The sequence below is a fragment of the Pygoscelis adeliae genome, unplaced genomic scaffold, assembly GCF_000699105.1.
Source record: "Pygoscelis adeliae isolate BGI_AS28 unplaced genomic scaffold, ASM69910v1 Scaffold67, whole genome shotgun sequence".
NCBI classification, from domain to species: Eukaryota; Metazoa; Chordata; class Aves; order Sphenisciformes; family Spheniscidae; genus Pygoscelis; species Pygoscelis adeliae.
In genome coordinates, this window is record NW_008825271.1 from 4,149,230 (window position 1) to 4,161,465 (window position 12,236).

The 12,236-nt window shown below is 39.6% G+C and overlaps 1 protein-coding gene across 1 annotated transcript in view; it reads right to left on the bottom strand.

Moving 5' to 3' along the window:
* FBXW7 (F-box and WD repeat domain containing 7, E3 ubiquitin protein ligase) overlaps positions 1-12,236 on the bottom strand; it is a 116,995-nt gene that overhangs the window by 3,090 nt on the left and 101,669 nt on the right. The window contains 5 exon segments of the mRNA XM_009329779.1: positions 2-133; positions 4,255-4,480; positions 5,487-5,668; positions 8,932-9,045; positions 10,720-10,856. Of these exon segments, the coding sequence (XP_009328054.1) occupies positions 2-133; positions 4,255-4,480; positions 5,487-5,668; positions 8,932-9,045; positions 10,720-10,856 (791 nt within the window).

Here is a 12,236-nt window from a genome sequence, read left to right on the forward strand (position 1 = left end):
TATTGTCCTTGAGTTCCATTCCACTTGTGAGAGACTGGTGGCCTGTTAGCGTGTGAATGCAGTTGCCTGTCTCCACATCCCAAACTCGGATGGAAGTGTCAAGAGATCCACTCACCACATGGATACCATCAAACTACAAGAAAGGTAAATCTATTACAAACAACTACATTAGGCTCTCACAATGCTCTGTATGAAGAAGGCTATTAAGCATTTAAATCACTAAATGCCAACATTAGGTACTATATATATTCAGAAGCTGCATTACAAAATAATAATTCAGTCTAAGTAGAGATAGCCACGTTTGATATCAGAGGAGGTGATTCATGGTCAGTGTAATTTCCTATGAGGTACACGGCTCAAGGAGAAAGACTCTGAAACACTGGTCTTTTAAATGTAACACGACAGAATCCTGACAATACTGCAGCGTGCAATGTAAGAGAATGTTCTTTTCCTAATAAAGACATTAACAAGCCAAACCTGCTTTTCACAAGGCAGAGGGACTTGAAGCTGGAGAAGGGTAACAACATTAATCTGGAATCATCTACACAGAAACCAAACCACAGGAAAACAGAAGGGATGTAATTGAAAAATGCTGGGTTTATAATCACAATTCTGTGCAGTAAGGAACTTTAACTTCCTAGTTATTGTTGGGAGAGGTATACAGGCTAACACGGATGTCCAAATTCTTGGATTTTCTGGTCTTATATGTAAAATAAAAAGATGCAGAACACGACCATGGAGAGCAATCAGCTAAGAGATGAGACACTTTTGACCAAGAGGACTGGACACGTAGAGAATATAAAGCTGGAAAGTAGCTTGGGAGAGAGTGACAATGGCATAAGAGTCCAGAATTCTCAAAAAAGGAAGGAAAAAGAGCAGTAGAATAAAACAGTGGGCTTCAAGGAGGAATACTTCAATAAACTGAGACTTCCTTCCCATGAGGTTTTTGTGTATCTGTTCTCTGAGGGGAAGAAGAGTTCAGGAGAGTTGGCGCTTTCTTAAAGACACAAACTATCCTTGTACGAAGGAAAGATAGGAAGTGTAGTAAATTACCAAGACTTGGCTAAAGCACAAGGAATTGTAGAAAAAGTAGAAACTAGATCAATAGATGTGTTTAGAAGAGCACCCTGGGACAAAATCGGAAAGGCAGGGCACAAAACAAGATAAAACTAGCAAGAGCCGTTAAGGATGAAAAAACACTAGTCTGTAAAACAAAAACAAGAGGAAGGCCAAAATAAAAAAAAAAGCTCATTTATGCTCAGTGGGAAGGAAACACTAAGTAAGACCAGCTATTTCTTTTTTTTTTTTGCTTCAGTCCTCAGCCATCTGAGTGTAGGCTCACAGCACTAACACCACTGACAACTGAGTACAAGCTTTTGCTAGAATGAGGAAAAAAAACCACATAAGGCAAGTTGTTTTAAGACAATCTGAGACATCTGCTGCTATCTTTGAGAACCCATGGAAGACAGACAAGGTTTCAGATGGCAGATACAATTCCTTTCTTTATTGAAGGAGATGATGATGGGAGATGGGGAATTATGGATCGGTCAGTCTAACTTCAGTTTCCAGAAGGAACTAACAAATCATCAATCTGGTTGTAAGCCTTTAGCAATGCGGTAAGTAGCAGCAAACAGATTTGTGGGAAAATGATCTTGACCAGAATGATTTTTTTTTTTTCTGTGACAAAGTAAAAAGCCATGTGAAACAGCAGATGTCTTGGTTGTATTTTCACAAAGAGGGAGGCAAATTTGACGCAGGGATACTATCCCGTTCAGAACTTTGTTCACAGCATTATTAGAGCTATCAGGAAAGAGTTCCAGGGGGGTCTGGCATTTAGTATTTTCATTAGGATTTAGGTGACATTTGAAATGGTAGAACTGACCCAAAGCAAAGAGTGTAGAAGTCAAGGGAAAACCGTGAAGATCTGAGCTTGCCAGAGAATGAATGAAGGTACAGCTGCAGCCTGGGAGAATGATGGCTGGGCAGCAGTCTTTGTTACAGCTAGGGCAGCCCGACACTACTTGTCCATGTGGACTGACCGGTAGCTCATAATGGTGAAGAAAGAACCCAATTAAGGGAACTCAACTATCTGAGACAGCTTCTTTTTCTAAAACCTGCAGAAAACTAACATCTTAGATCTCTACAGTCAAACACAGTTGAGCATGGCATCTAGGTTCAAAACAATGTAGAGAGCAACTGGCACATACAGACTGCTTATATGCTGTATACGTTGCATTTCTGGTGAAAATATATTAAAAAAAAAAGACACTCTAGTATCTGAAATAGGGATATGCTATGTAAGGCATGTAAAATGACTTTTCACTTCTGGTAAGCACTGGTAAGACTTTGACTGGAATTTTGCATTCTGTTTTGGGCACCCTGCTTCCAGAAGAGGATGTGAACAAATTTGAGTTCAGATAAAAGGATGAGGAGTGCTAAGTGGCCTAGCAGACTTGTTGGGTGGAAACACTACAGAATGTTTTTCTTCCCTAAACCAGATTGATGTAACAAATTTGGAATTCTTCCCCCCCTCTCCTGCAAATTAGTTGTATTCCATATACATAAGCTTTAAGGCTGGGCATCAAGACAAACTTTACTCTGATATTGCCACAGTCCAACAGACAACGGTTTGGATCAGTGCTTAAGGATCTCACCATTAGGGGTCTACAACTGGGGAAGTACCGAGGTACAACAGAACCTGCCATGGGGCGGGGACAGGGAGGACAGGCTGGTTATTCAGCCTGATTATTCTGTTTATGGGAGTTCTGCCGTTTCGGGCTATTTCAGGCCCGAGGGCAGGAGCTCACCATACAATTTTAAAAACTCTTGTCTGTTCTAAAACTGTAAGCACCTGCAGCCTCCTGCCCCCCAGAAATTTGTTTTAGCATACCAAGTTCGATTTACAGGGTGTAAATAGTATCAGTGTGTGTAACATAAACCCAATTATTTGATCCATTATTACTACAGTATCGGAGCGAGACATGAATATTCATAAGCCAAAATAAGAGCCACTAGTGAAGATAAGGCAGAATAACATATACTGTTCCCCAACTGCCCCAGATGAAATACAACCTTCAGAATATTTTTGAGGTAGGTAGGTAGTACAGCATTTCTAATTTGTTTGCTGCTTGTCTAGAGAATCCTCCTCAGCATATGAATTTAAGAGAAGGGCTGGAGATTTCTGATAAATTTTACTACCTATTTTGGGAAAGAAAACCAATTAGGTATTTTGTTCATACGTAATCTATTATGGCGAGCGATACCTTATGATGAAAGCATTTATGAAAAATGTCTCTAGCACTGAGCTTCACTTTCCGAGCCACAAACCAGAGTAGTTACACGCCGAATGCAATTTCCCGATTCTGAACTGTCTTTGTTAATTTCTTTTTCAAGTCCTGCCAGATTGTGGTGAGAACAGGCACAAGCATGAAATTAATTTCTTTCGCCTTTCAGCGCCTGGAAGTGATGCTTTGACTCTGTGAATGAACAAGATGATCTTTTGGGTTAGTAAAGGTAAGAAGAGTCTACACGAGGTCTATGTGTGTCTTTGCCAGCACAGTTCTGATGAGCAGTCGGGTGACTGGTAGGCAATAGAGCCACGCCACAGAGCAGTACTGTAATAACCTGCGTCTACAGTAACATGTCTCTGTTGACAAAGCCTCACCGTTGTAGATCTGGCCTCTACTCAGACAAGAGGAAGTAGAAGGCTGGAGATTTACATCGGGGCATTAAAATTTTAGGTTCAGACTTTCTGCAAATTACAGTTTGGAACTGCAAGATGGGACTACAAAATAAGGATAAACAGTTCTGCATAATTCAGAACATTAATCCAGTGGGTTTTGTAGCACATTTCCAATTACTATATCATCTGATTTATTTAAGATAGTAACAGTAGAATTTCTTTGGGGAAACCAAAACCGTAGCTCCAAAATACATGCAAGATTTCAAAAAAAAACCCAACCAAACAACTGAACAACCCAGAAAACTGCTTACATTGCTGGTACAGAGATTGGGGCTTTATTGTATCGGCTGCTTTAAAAAAAAAAAAGCTCCTCTAAAAAAATCTCAGTCTCTAAATTAAGACAACATGTAACTAGTGTAACAAAACGAAAGAGGGGGCTATCACAGATGCCTCTATAGTCTTGTGGCCTGTATGGTTTTGGTGTAGGTATCCACAATTTAATAAACAAGGTGAAATAAACCGACTTTGAATGTTACTTAAGGAAACTAAAGCAGCAGATGAAAATCACATACCTGTAATGAGTAGACTCTGTTAGTATGCCCTTGCAGCGTGTGCAGACACGTCTCTGTCTCCGGATCCCACACTTTGACCATAAAATCATATGCACCACTTACAACCCTTCTGCCATCATACTGAACGCACCGAACTGCAGCTACGTGGCCCATCAGAACGTGTAAACACTGGCCCGTCTCTATGTCCCAAACTCTCAGTGTAGCATCTCGAGACCCACTGACCACTCTGGAGGAACAAGAAAACCCCTCCTGTACTTAGCATGGACATAAAAGTATTAAAACAATTAGGTATAAATCAGTTATGAGTTTTAATTTGGGACATTAGATAGCATTAGTCCACTAGCCACCAAAGATCTGGTCTGGCACGACGTTTTATTAGGGTCGCAAATGACTTGAGTCTTTTTCTTCCTTCCTCTACTCACCTCCTCAGGATCCATCTATCTGATGTAATTAGCAATCAGTATTTTAAAAGGCACTTCATTCCTGAACAGCAAAACGATGCCATGAGAAACGATGGGGACGGGTTTAATGACTGAGCTAACCCATTATAACAATTAAACAAAGAAGATCTTTAGAAGTTTTAGTAAAGTAAAACAGTTATTCTGCTTGATTTTTTCAGTTCATACTTTTAAAAGCTTCTTTAGGTATGAACACAAATGAGAAGGAATTAATAGTAATGGAATTGATAAAGAAAAACCTCATCATTCTTCAAAAAAGAAGAAATGCAACCAACAGGGACTCTGTCCAGCTCCATACCACAGCCCAGTAAAAGAGCGAGCTTTGCCCATGTTTGCTGAATTGAGACACGGTTTACTACTGCAGAAATTATGATATAATCAGTTAAAATTTTAATAAAACACTGCAGTGACGATACTTAAAAAGTCATTCTGTAAAATGAGTAGAAGTCTATAGCATTGACAAAAGGGAGAAATTATTCAGAGCGTGGGAGACTGGATCACAGCATAACAAAGAATTAGTTTTGAAATAATGCAGAATGTGGCTTTATAAAGTATATGACTCAATTTTCTGCTCTTTCATTAGTACTCTTATGCTTTTGCTGCTACTAATCATTTCCTCCCTTGTGTTGATTTATGTAGTTTGGTGTGAGTCCCTCGCCCGGTTTGCGTTTCACTCAACATTGGATGAGGTACCCAAGTTTAACAGGCATTTTCTGTGAACACAAGTGTGTATTATAAGCCAAACTGTAGCTGCAGCTTTGGACAAAGCCTTACCTTTTCTCATGGAGATGCATGCAACGCACGGTGGAGGTGTGCCCGTACAAGGTGTGTATGCATTCTCCAGTCTCAGCGTTCCAGACTTTCAACGTTCGGTCTGTAGATCCACTGATGATGATATTGTCCCTCATCTGTGATGACCAGACTCCGCCTGTGTGCCCAACCAGTGTTCTCAAACACTGAAAAGAAATATTTTGCTTAGCTACCCTTTTGACAGAGTTGAATAGAAACTTAAGAAAAAGTAATCTAGGCGGTAACAGTAGTCTCTCATAGCAAGAGCCAGAAGACCCCCCGAGACTGCTTTGTGATTGCACTAAAAAAATCCCACCTTTTAGAAAACTAATCAATTTTCTCTCTCCATTGTTGGTACTTTATCTATAAGGAATTTTCCCTATAATCTTCCCCTTGATAAACTAACCCGTCTTTCCAAATTTCTCAATACAGGGCATGTTTTGCAGCCTTGAGTCATTTTCCTGGCATTTTTCTGAGTCACTGCAGGTTTTCCAATAGCTTTTTGAAGCGTGTTAGAACTGGAGAGAGCATTCACTTAGTAGTTTTACCACCAATCTATAAACCATACACTTATTTTATTTTTCTGTTTGTTCATCCAAGAAACACTGCATTCTGTAAGCCATAGCTACAGCATCAATACAGCAAAATCACGTTTCAAACCTTTTTCAGACTTTACTTGTTGCCCAGGAGAGAATCCCACGCTACATAAGCACAGCCTACCTTCTTTGATCCCAAATGTATGTCACGATTTCTCACCATGTAGAGACAGCCTTTGCTCACACCTACTTCTCTAAAACCTCCGTCACTCTGGACCACAATGACTTGTCTCCGTCTCTCAGCCTGTATTCCTTACAAGTAACGACTATAGATGCTTTCTCACCAGGCAGCAGTAAGTGCTGATTAGCACAGACCAGAAGACATCCTTGCAAGACCCCTCCAGAAAGATACTCCCATGAAGACTCTGCATTTACATTAACAACATGATCTCTATAATCACCCACTTTCTAACCCATTTAAATATGTGCCATGTTGATTTTTGCATTGCTCTATTTTCTTCAATCGTGTCATGGGGATACAGTCTTGCAGTGCACGTAGCCATCTATTTCTGCACTATTGTTTTTATCAGTCAAACCTGTAACTGCACGAGGAAAGAGGTCAAGACAATTTGACGATCTCTTTTTCTGTAATCTAATGCTAAGTGGCATTAATTGCCTGGCCTTCCTTTGACTGTTAGTTGACTCCTCTTGACGTAGTCCAATATGTTTTATCCGAGATAGATAATGTAACCTAAATACCCAGTCTTTCAGTTTACTCCATTTAAATATTGACACAGTTTAGCTTTCTGGCCATCCTTTGGATCTTCTCCTCGTGCTCATACCTTTTGAAAAAACACCACTTTTACCCCACAGTTAGTTACTTTAGAAAAAAATCATCAAATACAGATTATCTGGGTCAACTGTAGTAAGAAAAAACGTAACTTTGGTAGTTGTTGTTTAACATCCTTGTGAGTTTCTGCTGAAATGAAGTGTTCTATTATCACTGCATGCTGTGTTTCCATCGCATGAATTTTCTCCCAAAGTAAGTATTTTTTTCTGCATCAGTGACAGTATACTAATTTCTGTTGTTAATAGCCTGTTCTTTCAAACATCCTTGAAAATGTCTTGCTTTTTTGCTGTACATAGATTTCCTGTTCTTTAACATTTTTTACCAGTCTTCTGCAATTCCTGGCTCCTAGCTTAATTGACTGCTATCAAATCCATCTTTTTCAGTTCATAGCTGTTATTCACTTTTACAGTTCCCGGTTTGGGTTTGTTTTTTTTTTTTATTTCAACCGATTTGCTTATATTTTAAGAAATCATCCTTCTAAAGCAGTAAGAACACAGAATCCTTATTTTGGGCTTTACATCTGTCAAGGGAATTACTTAGTCATGTTCATTTGCACAAACCAACCTTTAGGGTTTTTTATTTTATTAATTCTTCAGCATCAGTAAGCTTGAGGGCTGATACAGCACTCTTCCATCTTTCACATACAATTTCTGGCTCTCTTAAAGGTTTGGGGTAAATAGTCACACTAGGATTTGTAATTACTTTCAAAAAATTACTGAACAGGAATTGTTAAGTCATGCTGCTATCATCAGTTTTCTCTACTTAAAGGAACATTTTGCTTTTGAGAGGGTGATATGTACAACTCATTTGAGTTTAGGCTGCCCTTTTCAATTAAAAAAATGTAAATTTCAATATGGGTTCCTTCATTAGACAGTTCGTTGTAGGGAAGCCAACAGAGGCAGGGTGAGGCTGCCTATTGCTTTTAATTTTATTCTTCCCCACAGTAGTATTTGCAATCCCGTCAAGGATCTTATAGGCATGCAAAGACAAATGCTTAATACATTCAGCTTCAACATTATGAAGTGGATACCTTTTACATCATCTTAAACATGTTATCCTCAATAGCTGTCCTGTTGTTCACGTAACTGTATCTTTAAAACAAAGCTAAGTACACACAATAGTATCTAGAAGGAAAAAGTACTGTCTCCCTGCCGCCTTTTCTGTATCCTTGGAGTGTGGTCAGTCAGTCACCTTAAGACAAAAAAATCTGTGTGCTGAGTAGCTGTGATGTTCTAACATGAGTGAAATGTTCAGTACTGTCTTTTTGATTGCACATACTGTTTTGCTTCTCTAAGCCAAAATGAAAGTATTGAAGCTTATTAAATTCCTGCCTGAGCTGGATCTAATTTAATAGGAAATATTTAAACCTAAAGCAAGTTACTTTTTTTTTTTCTTTTTGGGTGGCTCAGCAATGTAGTAGCTTAGAAAGAAAAACAAACTCTGTATTTGAAATCAGAACCAGTAAAATGAACACCCCATTTCAATAATTTGAAAACAACAGAAAGAATGCTAGAAGACAAGTGAGAAAGGGAGATCCAGAGGGGTAAAAGCAGGCTAAATTAAGCTTTAAGGAAGATACAGTAACGTATCTGTCCAAATTCTTTAGAATCTATGTCACAGACAGCTCCACAAGAATAGCGGAATTGCCAAGAGAACAAGGATATATGCCAATGGCAACAGGAGCAGCATTGCAATTTCACATCAAGGTGACTAGTTTCTGTGTAGGAAAAGATGAGCCAAATGTTTACCGGTACTTTTTCAGATTCTGGCACCAGACAGCACTACAGACCACCCTGCAGTGCGGTCCGATGGCACAGCAGCATTTTTGACATACCAGTGCTCTACCTGTAGCTCTACCTGCTACTACAGATACACCACCCCCCCTCCCCCCCGCCCCAGTTCTCTCACCCATCTCTCTTCTATGCAGCTCCTCTCTCCACGGCATCTCATTACTAGCAAGAGTCCATTGTCTACAGGTAGAGCTACAGTGCTCTACCTGTAGCTCATTTCCGAAGGAATTCAGCGAAATAACCGACTGACTTACCTTGCCTGTAACCGCTGACCACACTTTCAGTGTGTTGTCATCAGAGCCGCTCACTATTCGGTTCCCGCAGAACTGAAGGCATGTGATCACGTGGTCATCGTGGCCTTTGAGCACCTGACGATAAAGAACATAAAACGTACAGTCACAATTTAATGTGGGAGATTAGCGAGAAGCTGGAGAAACAAAGTGCTCTTCTGATTCATAAATTATCGTATGCTAGAGTTGCTTCGATAATAATAAGGCCCCTTAATCCTGCGTGTCAAGTCTAATTTACCGCCAGCTGGGACCAAAGAAGGTATTTTCCTTCTTCCATGGAGTGATACTGCATTGCTTAGCAAGCACACTACAGTTATTGTAAGCCTCCTAAAAGTACCAGGAAAAATCCCTAATAAAAGCAGGCTGAATTAGCAACTGGACATTGCTCGATTCCTCTGCAGTTATTCCATCTCTTTATTTTTTAGTTGAGTTACTTCTACCTTTCAAGAGTTGTTTCAATCTTGAACAAAAAGGATGGGGTTGTATTTGTATTTCGGTGGTCAAGGCTGACTATATCTATTTTTTTTTTTCCTTACCAGCCAAGCATTGTAATCTATTAAATGCCAGGCAGCACCAAAGTCAAAAACTAGAAAACCGTTAAGTCAATTAAATACAAACAAAAGCGGTAATTGCATTTGCTGGAAACGTGCATTGGAATGTTGCTCTATAGAGGTGGGATCTTCAGTGCTTGATTTGGGAAAAACGGCAATTCAGTACATTTTACTGCAATACAGCAAAAAAGTCTGTATCAGAATACACAGAATGAGGAATTTTTTTATTTAAGATATCCAAACACTTTTCAAGATGTTCATCGAAATGAAACGGGCATCTGGATAATGCCTGAGGCTGTAATTTTAATAATAATTCCAAGATAACTTGATGTGGCGTATCAAGGCAAGAAATGCAGAGCCGCCGCCAGAGATGTACATTAAGTCACGGCCAAATAAACAGCAGGATACAGCCATAGGTTTTCCACAGGAATTTTTTTGTTCTTGTTTTTATTATTTTGTTGTACAGTAATCAAGAAAACAGGCAAATTGCCATAAAACCTTAAAAGGCTATGAATACGGGTCTTCTTCATGTTTCTGACTGCTTGTTCAATACCAGGTTCTATTAGACACTTGCTATTTTATTTTACAAAAGGTTTGAAGTATTGCTTCATATCTTCATATTGGAAAAGATGGAATGATAACATATCAATGTCATTAAAGAATTTTAGTATTTTAAAAAACAAAAAAGTCTTAACGTGGAATGAAGTTATTGTGCTGCTCAACTGAGAAGAATATGTATAAAAATAAAGCACGAACTGATGACAGAATAGTTGTGGAGCATTTTTACGTTGTGACATGGCCCAGCTCTACAAATACATACATATAGATATATGTATTTTAACATATTATATATGTGTGTGTACGTTTAATTTTAAATGTAAGTATTTCCAATCAGGTTTCTAAGATTATCTGTCTCAAAGAGACTGGCCTATTTATAGGAATTCACGAAATTGTACAGAAATTTTTAGAACAGCAGTGAAAGAATTCTGCTCTATGAAGAATCACATTTTGATTTGCTAATATGGCACTCAGAAATTAACTTAAACCCAGGGTAAACTAAAACACAGATTATTTTTTTTCTGTAACAATACATTGCTTTTTGTGCAAGGGTAGTCTGGCTTGTCCTCAGGAAAAAAAAAAACAAACCTACGAGTTGATCCTGCTTTGTTCATGGCACCATGCACATAGCTCAGAAACTTACCTTAGGCGATTTAAGTTCTCCTCGCCGCCAGTTGGTATCAATCCTGTGTTGTCTAATGTAGGCGCTTTTCCACGGGCTGTGTATAAAGCCTGGTTTTATTACTTTCCTCCTCTTGATATGTAATGGTTCATCAATCCCTAAAATGAGTTTTTAAAGAAGGGGGGAGGGGAAGAGATGAGGCCACCCCAAATAAAACAACTTCTCTCCCTCCCAAACCTTTACAGCGACCTCTGACACCAAATACTGCATTGACGTAACAACCTCCCGCATGCCCACATTTGCATTGTGTGTCAGTGACACCGCCCTGCTCCTCAGCTCTTTATACGACATCCTTTCTTGTTGTTCAAGCACAATCATTACTGTAATCGTGGCTGAAAATACTCTACTTCATCATTCCTTGCTGGCAACCCACTAGCTTGTTCCGAGTCCCCCCCCTTCTGAGGCAACGTAGCAGAACATTGCCTTCTTCAAATGGGTATCGTCCAACAAACTCCATAACCACTCGTACGCTCATTTTGGAACCCTTCAAAAAGTAAGCCTTTCTGTCTACGGTCCTCCTCTCTGGTCACCCATCTTCATTACCTTTAAGTTCACTGTGACTCTTGGTATTAGTGAGCTTTTAATTCTTTTCTTGATTTGAAAGGCTGTGTGCTCTTGGCATTGTCCTCTCCAGGCTGGAATTTAAGTATAGCTATGCCCTTTCTGAACTGACACTTGAGCGTGCTTTGTTTTAGCTGTGCTACTACAGATACATCTACCCCCCAGTTCTCTCACCCATCTCTCTTTTCTATGCAGCTCCTCTCTCCACGGCATCTCATTACTAGCAAGAGTCTTGTCTCTTGCCAGTACGTGGATTTCACTCTTCTGCTTTTAGCCCCTTCTCTGGTGTCTCTATCTGCAAGTCTGGAATTAACTGCTCCTTCATAATACCGAGCACCTCACTAAGTCTAAGCAGTTCACAACACTGTTTTGTTTGTCTGTGCTCTCATGCCTGGCCACATTTATTTTTACTTCTAAGCTCACGAATGTAGGCTCATTCCCCTCTCAACTTTCTCCTTTTTTCTCATTCTGTCCTGTTAATGCATTTTCACTGAAATTTGTAAGAGGAGAACCTTCAGAGAAGATTTAAGAAGTTAGACACCTGGTTTCCACTGCAAAAGAAAACTAATTAATGTAGGTGCCTTTACAGATAGCCAGCTACCTTGACATGGTCATGTTTTTTAAAGCCTTTGCATCGACCTCTCACGAGTTCTTGTCTCCATACTCCGAGGCAGCCTGGACAGCTTGTGTTTGCCCGTATCCAAGAGGGATACTGCTCTGAGATCACATCCATGTTCTCTGCCCCCCAGAACAGACTCCTTGTACATATAACTCTCCTTAAAAATAAAAACTTACATTCTTCATATGCTCAGATATGTGGCTACCTTCCTGGGAGCTTTTTTTTGCTCACTCATATTGCTGCTGAAGCACTGTATCTTCTTGATTTGGCATGAGCAGGCGATATCCACGTGGCTCAT